The 13,360-nt window shown below is 38.4% G+C and overlaps 2 protein-coding genes across 2 annotated transcripts; both read left to right on the top strand.

The window, feature by feature from the left end:
* Positions 1-3,955: 3,955 nt before the first annotated feature.
* jun (Jun proto-oncogene, AP-1 transcription factor subunit) lies at positions 3,956-5,924 on the top strand. Its single transcript, XM_058756868.1, has 2 exons — positions 3,956-4,161; positions 4,321-5,924. The coding sequence occupies exon 2, from the start codon at positions 4,321-4,323 to the stop codon at positions 5,224-5,226; it is 906 nt and encodes a 301-aa protein (XP_058612851.1). The 5' UTR covers positions 3,956-4,161; the 3' UTR covers positions 5,227-5,924.
* Positions 5,925-9,402: 3,478 nt separating this feature from the next.
* Positions 9,403-12,776, top strand: caiap (CARD- and ANK-containing Inflammasome Adaptor Protein). The gene is made up of 2 exons (XM_058756586.1): positions 9,403-10,803; positions 11,863-12,776. Exons 1-2 carry the CDS (start codon positions 9,403-9,405, stop codon positions 12,712-12,714), a joined length of 2,253 nt encoding a protein of 750 aa, XP_058612569.1. The 3' UTR covers positions 12,715-12,776.
* Positions 12,777-13,360: the final 584 nt, after the last annotated feature.

Genomic DNA, 13,360 nt, shown 5'->3' with positions numbered 1-13,360 from the left:
ACAGAGTCGGAGTTAAGCCAGGTTTTTAACTCGTTGACACGTCAATAGAGTAGCAGTCTGGTGAATAGATTCAGGTCAGCAAGAAGTATATATCTGAATATCATCGGCATAGCAGTGATACTGAAAACCATGGCAGAGAATAATTTGTCCAAGGGGCATAATATAAATGAGAAATAATAATGGCCCTAAAACTGAGCCCTGTGGCACACCCTGTTTAAGAGGGACAGTGGAAGATTTGTAGTTATGTATAGTGATGTAGTATTGTCTGTCCGTCAAATAGGTGGAAAACCAGCCTAATGCAGCTCCCAAGATGCCAATCTCTGAGAGGCGCATAAGTACTAGATTATGAGAGACAGTGTCAAAAGCTTGAGTAATAAGAGTATGGAAAGGTTGCCCGAATCACCAGAAAGAAGGAGATCATTTATAACCCTTACTAAAGTAGTTTCAGTACTGTGTTGCGAACGAAAACCTGACTGAAATATATCAAAGTGTTTGTTGTGAGCTAGAAATGACTGAAACTGAGTGGCAACAACTTTTCCATGATTTTAGAAACAAATGCTAGGTTGGAGATCGGACGATAATTAGCGTAGTCAGCTGGGTCCAGATTTGGCTTTTTAAGAATAGGAGTGATTTTGAGTGAAACTGGAACAGTATGATTTTCTTAGGTTGGATACATGGACGATGAAATGTCAGTCCGCTGAATGGAGCGACTGAATAAATTATAATTGATTATTCCACTAATATTAATTTATATAATTAATAGTCTACAAATCCTGGCAACACTTTACAATAAGGTTTCATTTGTTAACAACATTAGTTAACATGAACTAACAATAAACAATACTTCTACAGCATTTATTAGACATAATTAATGTTAATTTAAATATTTACTAATGCATTTTTAAAATTAAAAGTTGTATTTGTTAACATTAGTTAATGCACTGTGAACTAACATGAACGAACAATGAACAAATGTATTATTAACTAACATTGACAAAAGACTATATATATATATATATATATATATATACATATCCATGTTGTTCAGTGACAAATGAGACATCACCAATATCTTTTGTAAAATAATATCATATTTCATATAAGTAAAAAGTAAATTTAAAAAATGAAGACAATGGATTAAAATACATATTTTAAAAAAGGAATTTCAGGTGTGCAAATAAAACATCATATCAAGAATGCACTAAGCATTTCATTACAATACATTTGGTTTTATTTCCGTATTAGGCGTGACCAAGAACAGAATGTAACTGGATGTTATATATGGACGAACAAGTTCTAGTAAAACAAAACGTTCCCATTCTACTAATGGTAATGGACAACATGGCTGATTTAGAAAGTGAAGCGAACACACCCTTTAACAAAACTAAACTCTTTTTAACCTGATTAACAACACAGCAAATTACAGCTGAGTGAACATGTATGTTTGTATGAATTCGGCGCTGTGTGTTCAGTTTTCACAAATTCAGCATGTGGCGGAGGGCAATTACTACAGCACCGTCTCAGAAGCGGGTGACAGGGCCATATTTACACAATACCCTCCTCGTAGACGGACGGACCACTGCTGAGACGACTGGGCGGCCAGAGGCTAAGTTACTGCAAATAACGACAGGACGCATGTCAAAGAAAACACACCATGCACAGTCCATGGATATCTGATATTAACCCAACAGCCATATTAAAGAGTATATACACTGATGTATAAATAATTGCTTTTTCCATGGGTGCAAGGGTACCCTGTCCATGTACCAGCCTCTATCTGGGTGGCTCAGACACTGAAAGATATAAGTAGTAATAACATAAACATTAAGATTCTTGTATAAACAGAAAAAAATTTATATAAAAATAAAGAAAGTTTATATTAGAGTCACTGTCATACACTATAGATGTAACTGCTCTACACTGCAGTTGTAGTACAGTTTATGTTCAGTAAAGCAGGTGATAGTGACGACCTGTCACTTTAAGATGAACAGTGGATGACACGGCACGCTTAAAAAGGAAATGTACACCTGGATTTTGTAACATACACTAACATGTAACAAAGTACACCAGTAAGAAAGTTGACAAGGAAAGCTAAAAAAGGAAAGAAGCAAGCAGAGAGGAGCTGGTTTCACAGGCAAGCTGCAGTTTTCTACGTTTGGTCTGGGTTGTGTTTCTGTGTAGTACAAAAACAAAGATGACTTTTTCGTAACTCTGGACATCCCCTGTTGCCTGCATTAGTGATGCAGACATGTGTGGTGATCAGAAAGAGGATGCAGGATGCTTCGATCTGGTCATGACCTTTAATTTACAATAAAACCCTCATCTGACCTTTGTGCACTTGAACTATGAATGATAAAAGATTTTTAAAAACCCAATAGAAATTCCAATAAATCTGACAGTAAATATTGCATAATCCATCCAAAAGCCACATCTAATTCCTTTGATTCATGAAAACTGAAGTACAAATTGAGATGAAATTTAAATTCAATTAAAAAAAAAAAATCTAAATAAGTATAAATTGGCTCTTTCTTCACTTTGAAATATTAGTTAGTTCATATATTTTGTAATTCTTATATTTATTTATTATAGTAGTAGTAGAGCAATCATCATGATCATCATCATAATGCATTGCATATTGTTATGTAGACTATGCTGATTGTACTAAGATTGTATCTTAGATCTGACTGTGGGTAAGTTCACTAAAATAAAGAATTATATTCTAATTATATTCTATAAAAAAAACGGATGGTTCCTAAATAGCTTTTATGTTGAATTTGAACAAAAATAATATCAGAGCAAATGAACACTGATGTAACATTGACTGGCATATATTTGGACAAAGTAAATATAGTGAGTGTTAAACTAAAGAGAACAAGAATAGTCTGTGTATTAAAGTCCATCATTTGTATTGAGTGACGCTTAAGGTCATGTTTACTTGCTCGACCACTTGATCTGTCGCAACAAAGTGAAACGTGCCAGAGACCATAGTCAAGTCCCGCTGGTCAGTAAAAACGATCTTATCCCTGTTTTATAGATGCACTATCGCTCAGATTGCTTTTGTATGGTTTTCCTAAAATTGTAGAATCCGAGATACTTTTATGTAACAGTTACAGTACATGGCTACAAACAAAATAGCAACGTCCATCTCATTACTAAATACAAATAAACATGTATTTACATAGGCTTAAAACTTAAAAATATCCCAAAGTCAAATGAATCATTCTTTAATGTCACTTAGCGATTGTCACGTTGAATTCGATTAGTTTGCGGTTGTGGTTTGAACAGTGACGTTTAAGACGGGAGTGTGTACTTTTGAGAGGATCTCTAGGGACTGTCACGGAGACGGCCGATGGACCTTGTGGCACGCTGTCACTCCACAATAAGACACGCCCCTTTTCAAAACCATTGGCTGACGGAGCAAATGCACTTTGCCATCGAACACCAGACCATTGCGCTGTTTCTTCGCGCCACATGAGCGTGTATCTTAACCTACCTAAACAACTCCCATTTATATCAAAGCTGACAGTTCACATGTTCTTACGGGACGGACGGCCGAGTCTTGTGAAACTCACGAGTGAAATTGCCCAACTCTCAAACGCACGCACTCACTTCTTCTCAAACGAGACCTCGTGACATCTATTAAAGTGAAAGTTTGCGTTATAAAAGTAGCACGCTATACAGAGCTCGGCTTCTTTGTATCCCGCCATTGCCACGGTCTAAAACAGCTAAGCGGGTAACCAGATATTCAAAAACAATACGTAATCCCACAATGCACCACTTACAGCATTACCTCATCCCATCAGCCACCGCGAAAAGAAGAATCTTCTGGGTGGTCGTCTAGGCAACGCGCCTTATCTGAAATTGTGGAACGCCCAGTAAATCGCCTCCAGCCAATAAGAGACGGCGCGCATGACATCATTGCTATTTTTAGTGGGGCAGCGGTAGCAGATAAGGTTTGCCTCCACGCTGGAGAAGCTCAGAGTATACAGATCTCGCCACAGTGAAACATCTAGGCAACACAACCTGAGCTAAAATAAACAAGAAAACTTTTCGGCTCAGCGCTGTTTGTCCACTGGCATCTTTGAGCCGCGCGGCGGTGGAAGAAGAGCGCTCTGTCCGCGAGAAGAAGAGTTCGGGACGCTGCGCGATAACTTTTACGCAGTAAGTTTCTCGCGGGACGGGGAGTTTACGAACTTTGCGATTCTTCTCGCTTTTGTCTCTGAGAGCGCGGCGCTCGTTTCTGAAAGCGGACACTGCTTGAGTTTGTGAAAGACTACTTTTGAACTAAAAAGTTTCGTTTTCTCTTCTATGTCTACCAAGATGGAAACTACTTTCTACGATGACTCTCTAAACAGCGCTTTCTCTCAGCATGACAGCGCTACTTTTGGATACAGCCACAAGGCTCTGAAACACAACATGACGCTGAATCTGACCGACCCAGCCGGCAACCTGAAGCCCCACCTGAGGGCCAAAGCCAACGACATCCTCACCTCCCCCGACGTGGGGCTGCTCAAACTGGCTTCGCCGGAGCTGGAGCGGCTCATCATCCAGTCCAGCAACGGCCTGATCACCACGACGCCGACTCCGACCCAGTTTCTGTGTCCCAAGAACGTGACGGACGAGCAGGAGGGCTTCGCGGAGGGCTTCGTGAGGGCACTGGCCGAGCTGCATCACCAGCACATGCCCAACGTCACCTCGGCTCCCCAAACGACCATCAACAACAGCATGGCACCCGTTTCGTCCATGGCAGGCGGCGCGGTGTTCAGTTCCTCCATGCGCTCCGACCCTCCAGTGTACGCGGACCTGAACACTTTCAACCCCGCCATCAGCACCGCCAACCCCGCGATGAACTACACCAGCGCCCCGCCGCAGCACACCGTCCAGCACCCGCGGCTTCAGGCGCTGAAGGAGGAGCCCCAAACGGTGCCCGAGATGCCCGGCGAGACGCCACCTCTCTCCCCCATAGACATGGAGAGCCAGGAGCGGATTAAAGCCGAGAGAAAGCGCATGAGGAACCGGATCGCCGCGTCCAAATGCCGGAAGAGGAAGCTGGAGAGGATCTCCCGGCTGGAGGATAAAGTCAAAAACCTAAAGTCCCAGAACTCCGAGCTGGCGTCCACCGCAAACATGCTGCGCGAGCAAGTGGCCCAGCTCAAGCAGAAAGTCATGAACCACGTCAACAGCGGCTGCCAGCTCATGTTGACACAACAGCTGCAGACGTTCTGAGAAGAACCGAAGGACATTTGAGTTCACTTTAATAGACGCAAGGGACAAAGTTCAGGGGCTAGATGTCTGCGAGCCGGCGCTGGCTGCTGGCATTAGCTCGCTGGGACCGCGACCGTCCGTCCGGCCGGCCGCGTGCCGTAAAAGGATGTTCTGACTGGACTTTTGGGGAGTGCAAACTTCACGAACTCAGTCCGACAGAGACAGCGACAGAGGGCATGAGACTCACTCTGTTACACGCTTTACTTTCTGACGAGAAAAGAGACTTATCCTTGTTCACTTCGACCAGGTTGTGCATGGACCCATACGCTTCAAAGGAGCACTCAGTATTATAGGAGTAAATCAGGGGACGTGACTGCCGTACAATAGGGATATAAATGTCTGGCTCACCAAGCAGGAAGTTGTGTCCGCTAAACTTTTGATAAAAGCTGCCTGACTTCTGAGTTACATGTTGTACTTTTTGTTCTTAAACTGAATGGAATTGACTTTTTCTTTGAGTTAGTCCAACTTCAGCAGTTCCTTTTTTTTCTGAAAAAGTTCATTAATGAGGTTTCACTCATTGTTATTTGTAAATAAGATCAACCAAGAGTACTTAAGTTTACCATTTGTAAAGTACAATATCATTTTTTATGTTTGTTTTCTGAGCACCTCAGAAACTAATCAATATTTATGAACTGTAATAAAGTATGTGAAACGAAAAACTGTCTCTGTTGACTTAATGGAGGTCGAGTGTGTGTGTGTGTGTGTGTGCACCAAGACAAACTTGTAGTAACATGTTTTGGGAGAGACTGCTTGTTGGGCAAAATCCACATACAGGTTTGAATATACTAGCAGAGGATGTAAAAAACAACAACAATTGAACCCATAATAATTATTCAATAGTAGCCTAATAATGACAGTATGTATTCTGAATATGAACTGGATGAAATGGCAAATTAAATTATATAAAAAATTATTAAAACGAGGAAATGATTAATTTTCAAATCGAGGGGTGAGGACCAGAAGAGCGTAAGTGACATTTTTGGTGAAATGGATATATATACAGTATATATGAAAGCTCTTAATGAGCTCTTTCTGCTGGCAAACGTACTGTCATCCATGAGTGTACACATTTTTATTATAAACAATTGAAATCCGTACACAAAGTCAGATCAAACTATGGTAAAAGTTTTGTTTTGGCTCTCCTGTAAAGTTGGTGAAATGTCACTTACGCCTTTCTGGTTCTCACCCCTCGAAATGTAATAACACCGCATCTAACAAACAATCATCATCAAACAATGTAGAAGTAAATTGTTGAAACAAAGTATTAATTTCGCTAATCGTTGGCACATTATTGTGTCGACTAAAAAAAAAAAAAGAAGTTCTCCATGGTTCGTGCATGTTTGCCTACAAAGGTGTTCATTAAACACAATTTCAGCAGCAATCCTCTTTGCACCAGCAGAGGGCGCCGTCGGCTTGCATTCGGTAAATCTGAAGCAGCCCCCTTTGTTTTGTTTTTTTGTTTTTTAATTAATGCCAAGGTACGAAAGATAATAGTACATAAAATATCAACATTACTTATAAAGAGGTGACATTACATGCAAAGCACCATTTAAACATGTATATAACAATAAATAAATAATACAAAACGAAAGATTTTACAAAATAAATGAAAAAGATGAAATAAATTCATTGTTTTAACAGCTTTAAGATTCTTGGAAGATATACTGTTGAACCTCTTTTTTTAAAAACAACAAATAAAGGATTTTGATGAGTGAATTTACTGCGGTGAATATGACATTTTGCAAGAAGTAATAATAGGTTAATAATAAAATGTTAATTCATTTGATCTTTTTGTATATTAAAGATTCCAAACCTTAAAAAGCAAAGAAAAACCCTGGGTTTCTCTGAAGCAGCCCCTTGAATAGACGACGAGTTTCTTTTGTGATTTCAGTTTCTTGGATTCTGCTCAGAGCAGTGATGGGGAATTTCAGAGACTTAACTTCTGCTTGACTAAACGCCCAAAGAAACCAGTCTTCTTTGAATAGAATTCATTACAGGGGGTGACATATATCAGCATTTATATTCACCTAAAATATCTCAAATAAAGTAGCCTATATTAAATATACATGCATAAAATCGATCTCTGCGTTAGTCAAATACATAGACCCTATGAAATGTTTTGAATTCGCACTTCTGATCGCAAGCCTGTATTGCCTCGTTTTCCTTTTCTTTATTTTTGACGTGTGTAACACACAAAGGAGGCAAGTAAAACTCTAATTTCATATTCAGGTCACCAACACAGATTAATATTTAGCATCTTTTAGATCCTCTTATTTCACTGGCCAAACTTGGCAAGCGATGACATCATACCGGAAAACCGGCACCTACCTATCCATATTAGGAGAGCGCGCGGTCGGAAGACCTACGTCATCTGAAGCAGTGGGTGTGTGTTACGGGAAAAGGAACTCCTCGGCTCGGACTAATCTCCATAGACTGACTGACACAGACCTGTAGTGCACTTTTAGTTTTGGGAACGAGGGGATTGATCATTTATCCGACGCATTATCAAAATACAATAACGCAAAGTGAAGCAAGGACTTTCCTAGAATGCGTATATATGAGCAAAGGCACTGAAAAGCGACCTGCTTTATAGCTACCTAAAGTACAGTTAGGTTACACAGTGTTATGTAGTCATGCACATATATTGATTTAACTTATCACAGAAAAAAGAAGAAAAAAAAAAAAAATATATATATATATATATATATATATATATATATATATATATATATATATATATATATATATACACTGCCGCTCAAAAGTTTGGGATCTGTGAGATTTTTACTGTTTTTAAAGAAGTTTGTTCTGCTCATCAAGGCTGTATATTTGATAAAAATACAGAAAACAATTTTATTTTGTGAAATATTATTGCAATTTAAAATAATAGTTTTCTATTTTAATATACTTTAAAATAGAATTTATTCCTGTGATCAAAGCTGAATTTTCAGCATCATTACTTCAGTTTTCAGTGTCACGTGATCCTTCAGAAATCATTCTAATATGCAGATTTATAATCAATGTTGGAAACCGTTGTGCCGCTTTATATTTTTTTGGGGACCTGTGATATATATATATATATATATATATATCACTGTGATATATATATATCACAGTTCCAAAAAACAATATGAGGCAGCACAACAGTTTCAACACTCATAATAAATCATGATTTCTGAAGGATCGTGTGAAACTGAAGATTGGAGTAATGATGCTGAAAATTCGGCACTGCATCACAGAAATAAGATTTCACAATATTACTGGGTTTTTTTTCCTCTGTTTTTTTTTTATCGAATAAATACAGCCTTGATGAGCAGAAGAGACTCCCTTAAAAAAACATAAACAATCTTATGATCCCAAATTTATATATATATAGTTTCTATTAAATGCAATTAGCTGAACACTTAAGTAGGTCTAAGTAAATGTATTTGTAGTTGCACATAATGATGAAGTTGCAATTTAGTACATTTAAAACATATTAACTTTAAATTTGATAGCACACTCAAATTTAAATTATAATCAAGTATTTTACTAGTATTTAAAGTGCTTTTGTATCTTTGACAACACATCAAAATAAATGCAAAAGTCACAAAAGATGATTTAAAAAATTAAAAGTGCACTTTAAGTACACTTAGGTGGCCTCTTATATTTGATTAATTTGAAGTATTATTACAAGTGCAAATTAAATACAATTGAGCTCACTTCTTTTTCACAAGGGTGGTAATATCTGAAAAAAACTGCACTGTTGTTCTAACACTATAAACTCAAATACAAAAGACAATCCATGTCATGGTTACAGTATCCATGTAGCAGGTCTCTTGTAATATTAGATAAGGCAGGAAATCTAAACAGAGAATCTGTTTTTTAGAGAATCTAAACTGTGCATTTTATCAAAAAAATGTTTTAAATGTAATTACCGAGATAGATCACCAATGTGCTTTTTATTGCTTCATGGTTTTAAACATTAATCATTTGTATCAGGATGTTACAAATCGTAATGCTGATTTTTACTTTTGTTTACTTTATATCTTGTTGCCAAGATACAATTTGTTCTTAGTGATAAAGACGTAGAGAATGAAGTTCTATCAGGAACAGCTCTGCTTGTCCAAAGCTCACTGCTTTCCTTCAGAGGCTGACATGGGTTCAACCAGCTTTACCAATCCTTATGCGATCGAAGTCATTCGGACGAAGAAGAACGAGCTGGTGAGTGGCATTTCCAATACAGAAGATTTGCTGGATCTCCTCATTTCAAATGGCGTTCTTCAACCTGACAGCCGAGCGCTGATGTCCAGCATCTCTGTGCGAGAGGAAAAGAACTCCAGGATGTTAAACATCTTGATCTCGAGAGGAGAGCGCGCCTGCCGCATCTTCTTCTACCCTTGTCTGAAACGAGTGGAACCTGACCTTTACCAGTACATGAGAACTTATGTAGGTGGGGTTAATGAGGGCATTAGAGATGCACGGAGACAGCTGATAGGATATCTGCTGGAGAAGGACAAGCAAGGTCTTGTCAAATACTCAAAATCCAACAAGGAACCTGCTCCTGAAAGCATCCAACCGAAGTCTCTGGCGAATAAGGCTACATCTTCAACAGAACAAATCAAACAAATCCCCAAATCTGAAAGTGAGCATGATTCCATCCTCAAAGCCGTATCCTCAGGTGATCTATATCTCCTCCAGGAGCTTCTCAGAGGATTGGATGTCAATACTGCTTTCTCATCCACTGATACTCTGCTGCACCTCGCTGCTGAACATGGTAAGGAGGCCATTGTGTACTTTCTGCTCAGACAAGGGGCGAAACTGAACCTGAAGGACAGGGAGGGTCATACTGCCCTGCACAGAGCTTCAGAACGAGGCCATACTGCTGTTGCCCTGGCCCTTGTGAAGGCTGGTGCAGACATCCATGCTCTTGACCTAATGTCAAAGACTCCTTTGCATCTGGCTGCTCAAAATGGACACGAAAGTACAGTCAAAGCTCTAGTGCATGAGGAGAAGAAAAGCCTCAAAAACCAGACAACAGTTCTGCACATGGCGGCCATTGAGGATGACGCAACACTGGCAGAGGTTCTTCTGCGAAACGGCGCTTTAGTAGATACTAGAGATGGCCGAAGGAAGACTGCTCTCTATCATGCTGTTCGGCACGGAAATGAGAAAACTGCCGCCGTGCTGTTGAAGGCCGGAGCACAGGTGGACTCTGTGATCGTGGACGCTGCTTTTGAGCTGAACAGGAAGTCTCTGTTGTCTCTGTTTTTGCGGTATGTCCAGAAGTCCATGTCTCAGAATGAGATCACCGCTGCTCTTTTTAAAGCGGTACGGAGGAACTTGGATGGGGTTGTGGCTGCGCTAATTGATCATGGTGCAGATGTTAATAGTTGTAATGAGCTTGGATACACACCTATGCTTCTAGCCGCAGAGCTGGGGAATGCTGAGGCCTTCAAAGTGCTGGTCACAAAAAAGGTCAGACTGGATGAGAGACTGCCAAACCAGATCTCTGGACTTCACCTGGCTATCCAAAGCGGCAGTATGCAAATAGCACAGGTAAATGACTTAATGATTTAAAAATTAAATAAATTAATTAACAAATGAATAAATTAATTAATAAGGAAGAAAGGAGTAAACAAGGGTGTTGGGGTTCATGGAAGATTTTAGAGGAAAAACACAATAAGCAGGAAAACAGACAATACGATTTAAAACATGTATTTTTAGGGCTGCCAGAGTTAAATTTATATTAATTAAATAATTGAATGTTTATTATTTATTTTTATTTTTACTTTATTTTTATTTTTATTTATTACTTATATATTTATTTATTTAAGTTTAGTGAATTTGATATTAATACTGATGTTTTTTATTTTATATTTACTGTTTCATTCTGCTTTCTGATCAGATATCAAGAGACTAATTATGATTATTTATAGCCCTAGACTTTAATTCATATATATATATATATATATATATATATATATATATATATATATATATATATATATAATAAATTACTACTTAGTAGAGGGAAAATATGATGCAACTTACAAGATAATAATTTTCAGGATAATATTTTAATATCTTCTAAGATAATAATTTATATATTGTAAATATTCAATAATTAATTGTATCTTGTATTATTTTGTCATTATTATCTTGTAATTATATATATATATATATATATATATATATATATATAAAACTATAATTATTATATTATAATAAACCACTATAAATAAATGTAATATTATATTTATTTATAATGGCAAACAAACAAACAAACATAAAATAAAGATTTAATTTCATTTAGAAAAAAAACATTTTATATTTATAATTTCACATATAAATATTTTTCTCACAGAATTTTATTTAAGAAAGTATACAGCTGCCTTTACATTTGAGGTCCTTTGCAAGGGTGAATGTAAACATGAATGTAAGCATATGGCAAAAATAAATACAATTTTATGGTGAAAGCATGATATCATCATATTTTAGGGGCATGATCCTGGGCAACAAAATTTTTTAAAACACCTGAAATAAACTGCCCTTTGGGACACTAAACACTTGTTAAACTATGTCTATTTTAATCTGAACTCTTCTGTTTTACCCCAGATATTGCTGGATAAGGGCTTAGACCCAAACATCAGTGGCCCTAAAGATCAGACCCCTCTCCATCTAAGTGCGTTACATAACCAGCCAGCGTTGATGGCACTGTTGTTGCGTGTGGGGGCTCAGATTAACTCCATCACACAGGATGGGTTCACTGCCCTGCACCTCGCCAGCCAGAGCGGCCACACTGAAGCAGTCGCCCAACTGCTGGAGGGCAAGGCCGACATCCACGTCAAAGACAGACAGGGAAGAACAGCCCTGCACTGGGCGGCAGCGAAAGGTGAAGTGGGCGTCATACAGCTGCTACTCACTTCTGGGAGCGACGCCAATGCTACTGAAAAAAAGAAGAAGACCCCACTGCACCTGGCTGCGATGGAGGGACACACTAAGGCAGTTTCAGCACTGATGGCCGGTAAAGCTAAAGTCGGAGCTAAGGACATGGATGGCTGCTCTCCTCTGCATTATGCTGCTCGAAACGGGAAAGAAAGAGTAGCTGGCGTTCTTCTCACATCTGGTAAGAGCAAGATTGTGGATGATAAGAACGTGTGGAGGAGGAATCCTCTGCATTTAGCTGCAGAACATGGTCATGAGCTACTGGTGGGCCTTTTACTGGAAAACGGTGCCAAGATCAACTGCCTGGATAACAATAAAGATACACCACTGCACTGCGCTTGCCGTGTTGGGCATGTTGGAACAGTACAGAGACTAATAAACTGGACAAATGGAGAACGAGCGAACCTACAGGCAACTAATAATGTGAATAAAACAGCACTTCAGGTGGCAGAGGCAGAGGACACACAAGCTCACCAAAACATAAGCACCCTGCTAAAGAAGAAGATGTTCCTTGTGAAATAAATCTAATCAAACAACAGGATCATCTTAAACATGTTTGTCAGAAAGTCATGAGTAGAAGTCACCTCAACCAGTTAGCAGCTTTCACTTTTTCCATCATCAGACTGATTTTAGAAACATTACGTTTAAAGTGAAACTGTAATTAGCATAATGTAGCCTATACTAATATTATCTAAATGATTTAGGTTTCGTTTACTTATCATTGATTTTCCTAATAAAGCAATTCATAGTTTCGTCAACAGGTGTCACTCAAACACTGCATTTAGGAACTTCGAAATATACATTAACTTAAATATATTGGAAAATGAATGCAATTTCTGAGGTTAGATAAACCATAGGAGATAAACGCACAAAACACTAGAAAAGCTGATGTAAATATGGTCACACTTTTTACTCTAATACATAGATAGCCTATTTCTTTAGAAGTCAATTCCTGTAAACACATAGCTTAACTTAAAGTCTTGCTTACAAAAGCTACTTAACATTAATCCATTCATGCCTAGAAATGTCAGATTTGGGGACAGAATTCACAAAACTATTCTACTTTAAGATGGTTTTGTTGAATCCATAAAACGCCACTTTTAGAGAAAACACACGTTTGAGTAATCGGACGTTTGGCTCAAAACCTTAATTACTCGAACGGTTCTTG

This window comes from Onychostoma macrolepis, chromosome 20 (genome assembly GCF_012432095.1).
Source record: "Onychostoma macrolepis isolate SWU-2019 chromosome 20, ASM1243209v1, whole genome shotgun sequence".
In the NCBI taxonomy this organism is placed as follows: Eukaryota; Metazoa; Chordata; class Actinopteri; order Cypriniformes; family Cyprinidae; genus Onychostoma; species Onychostoma macrolepis.
The sequence above is the reverse complement of the archived record's forward strand: the minus strand, read 5'-3'. Positions and strand labels throughout refer to the sequence as shown.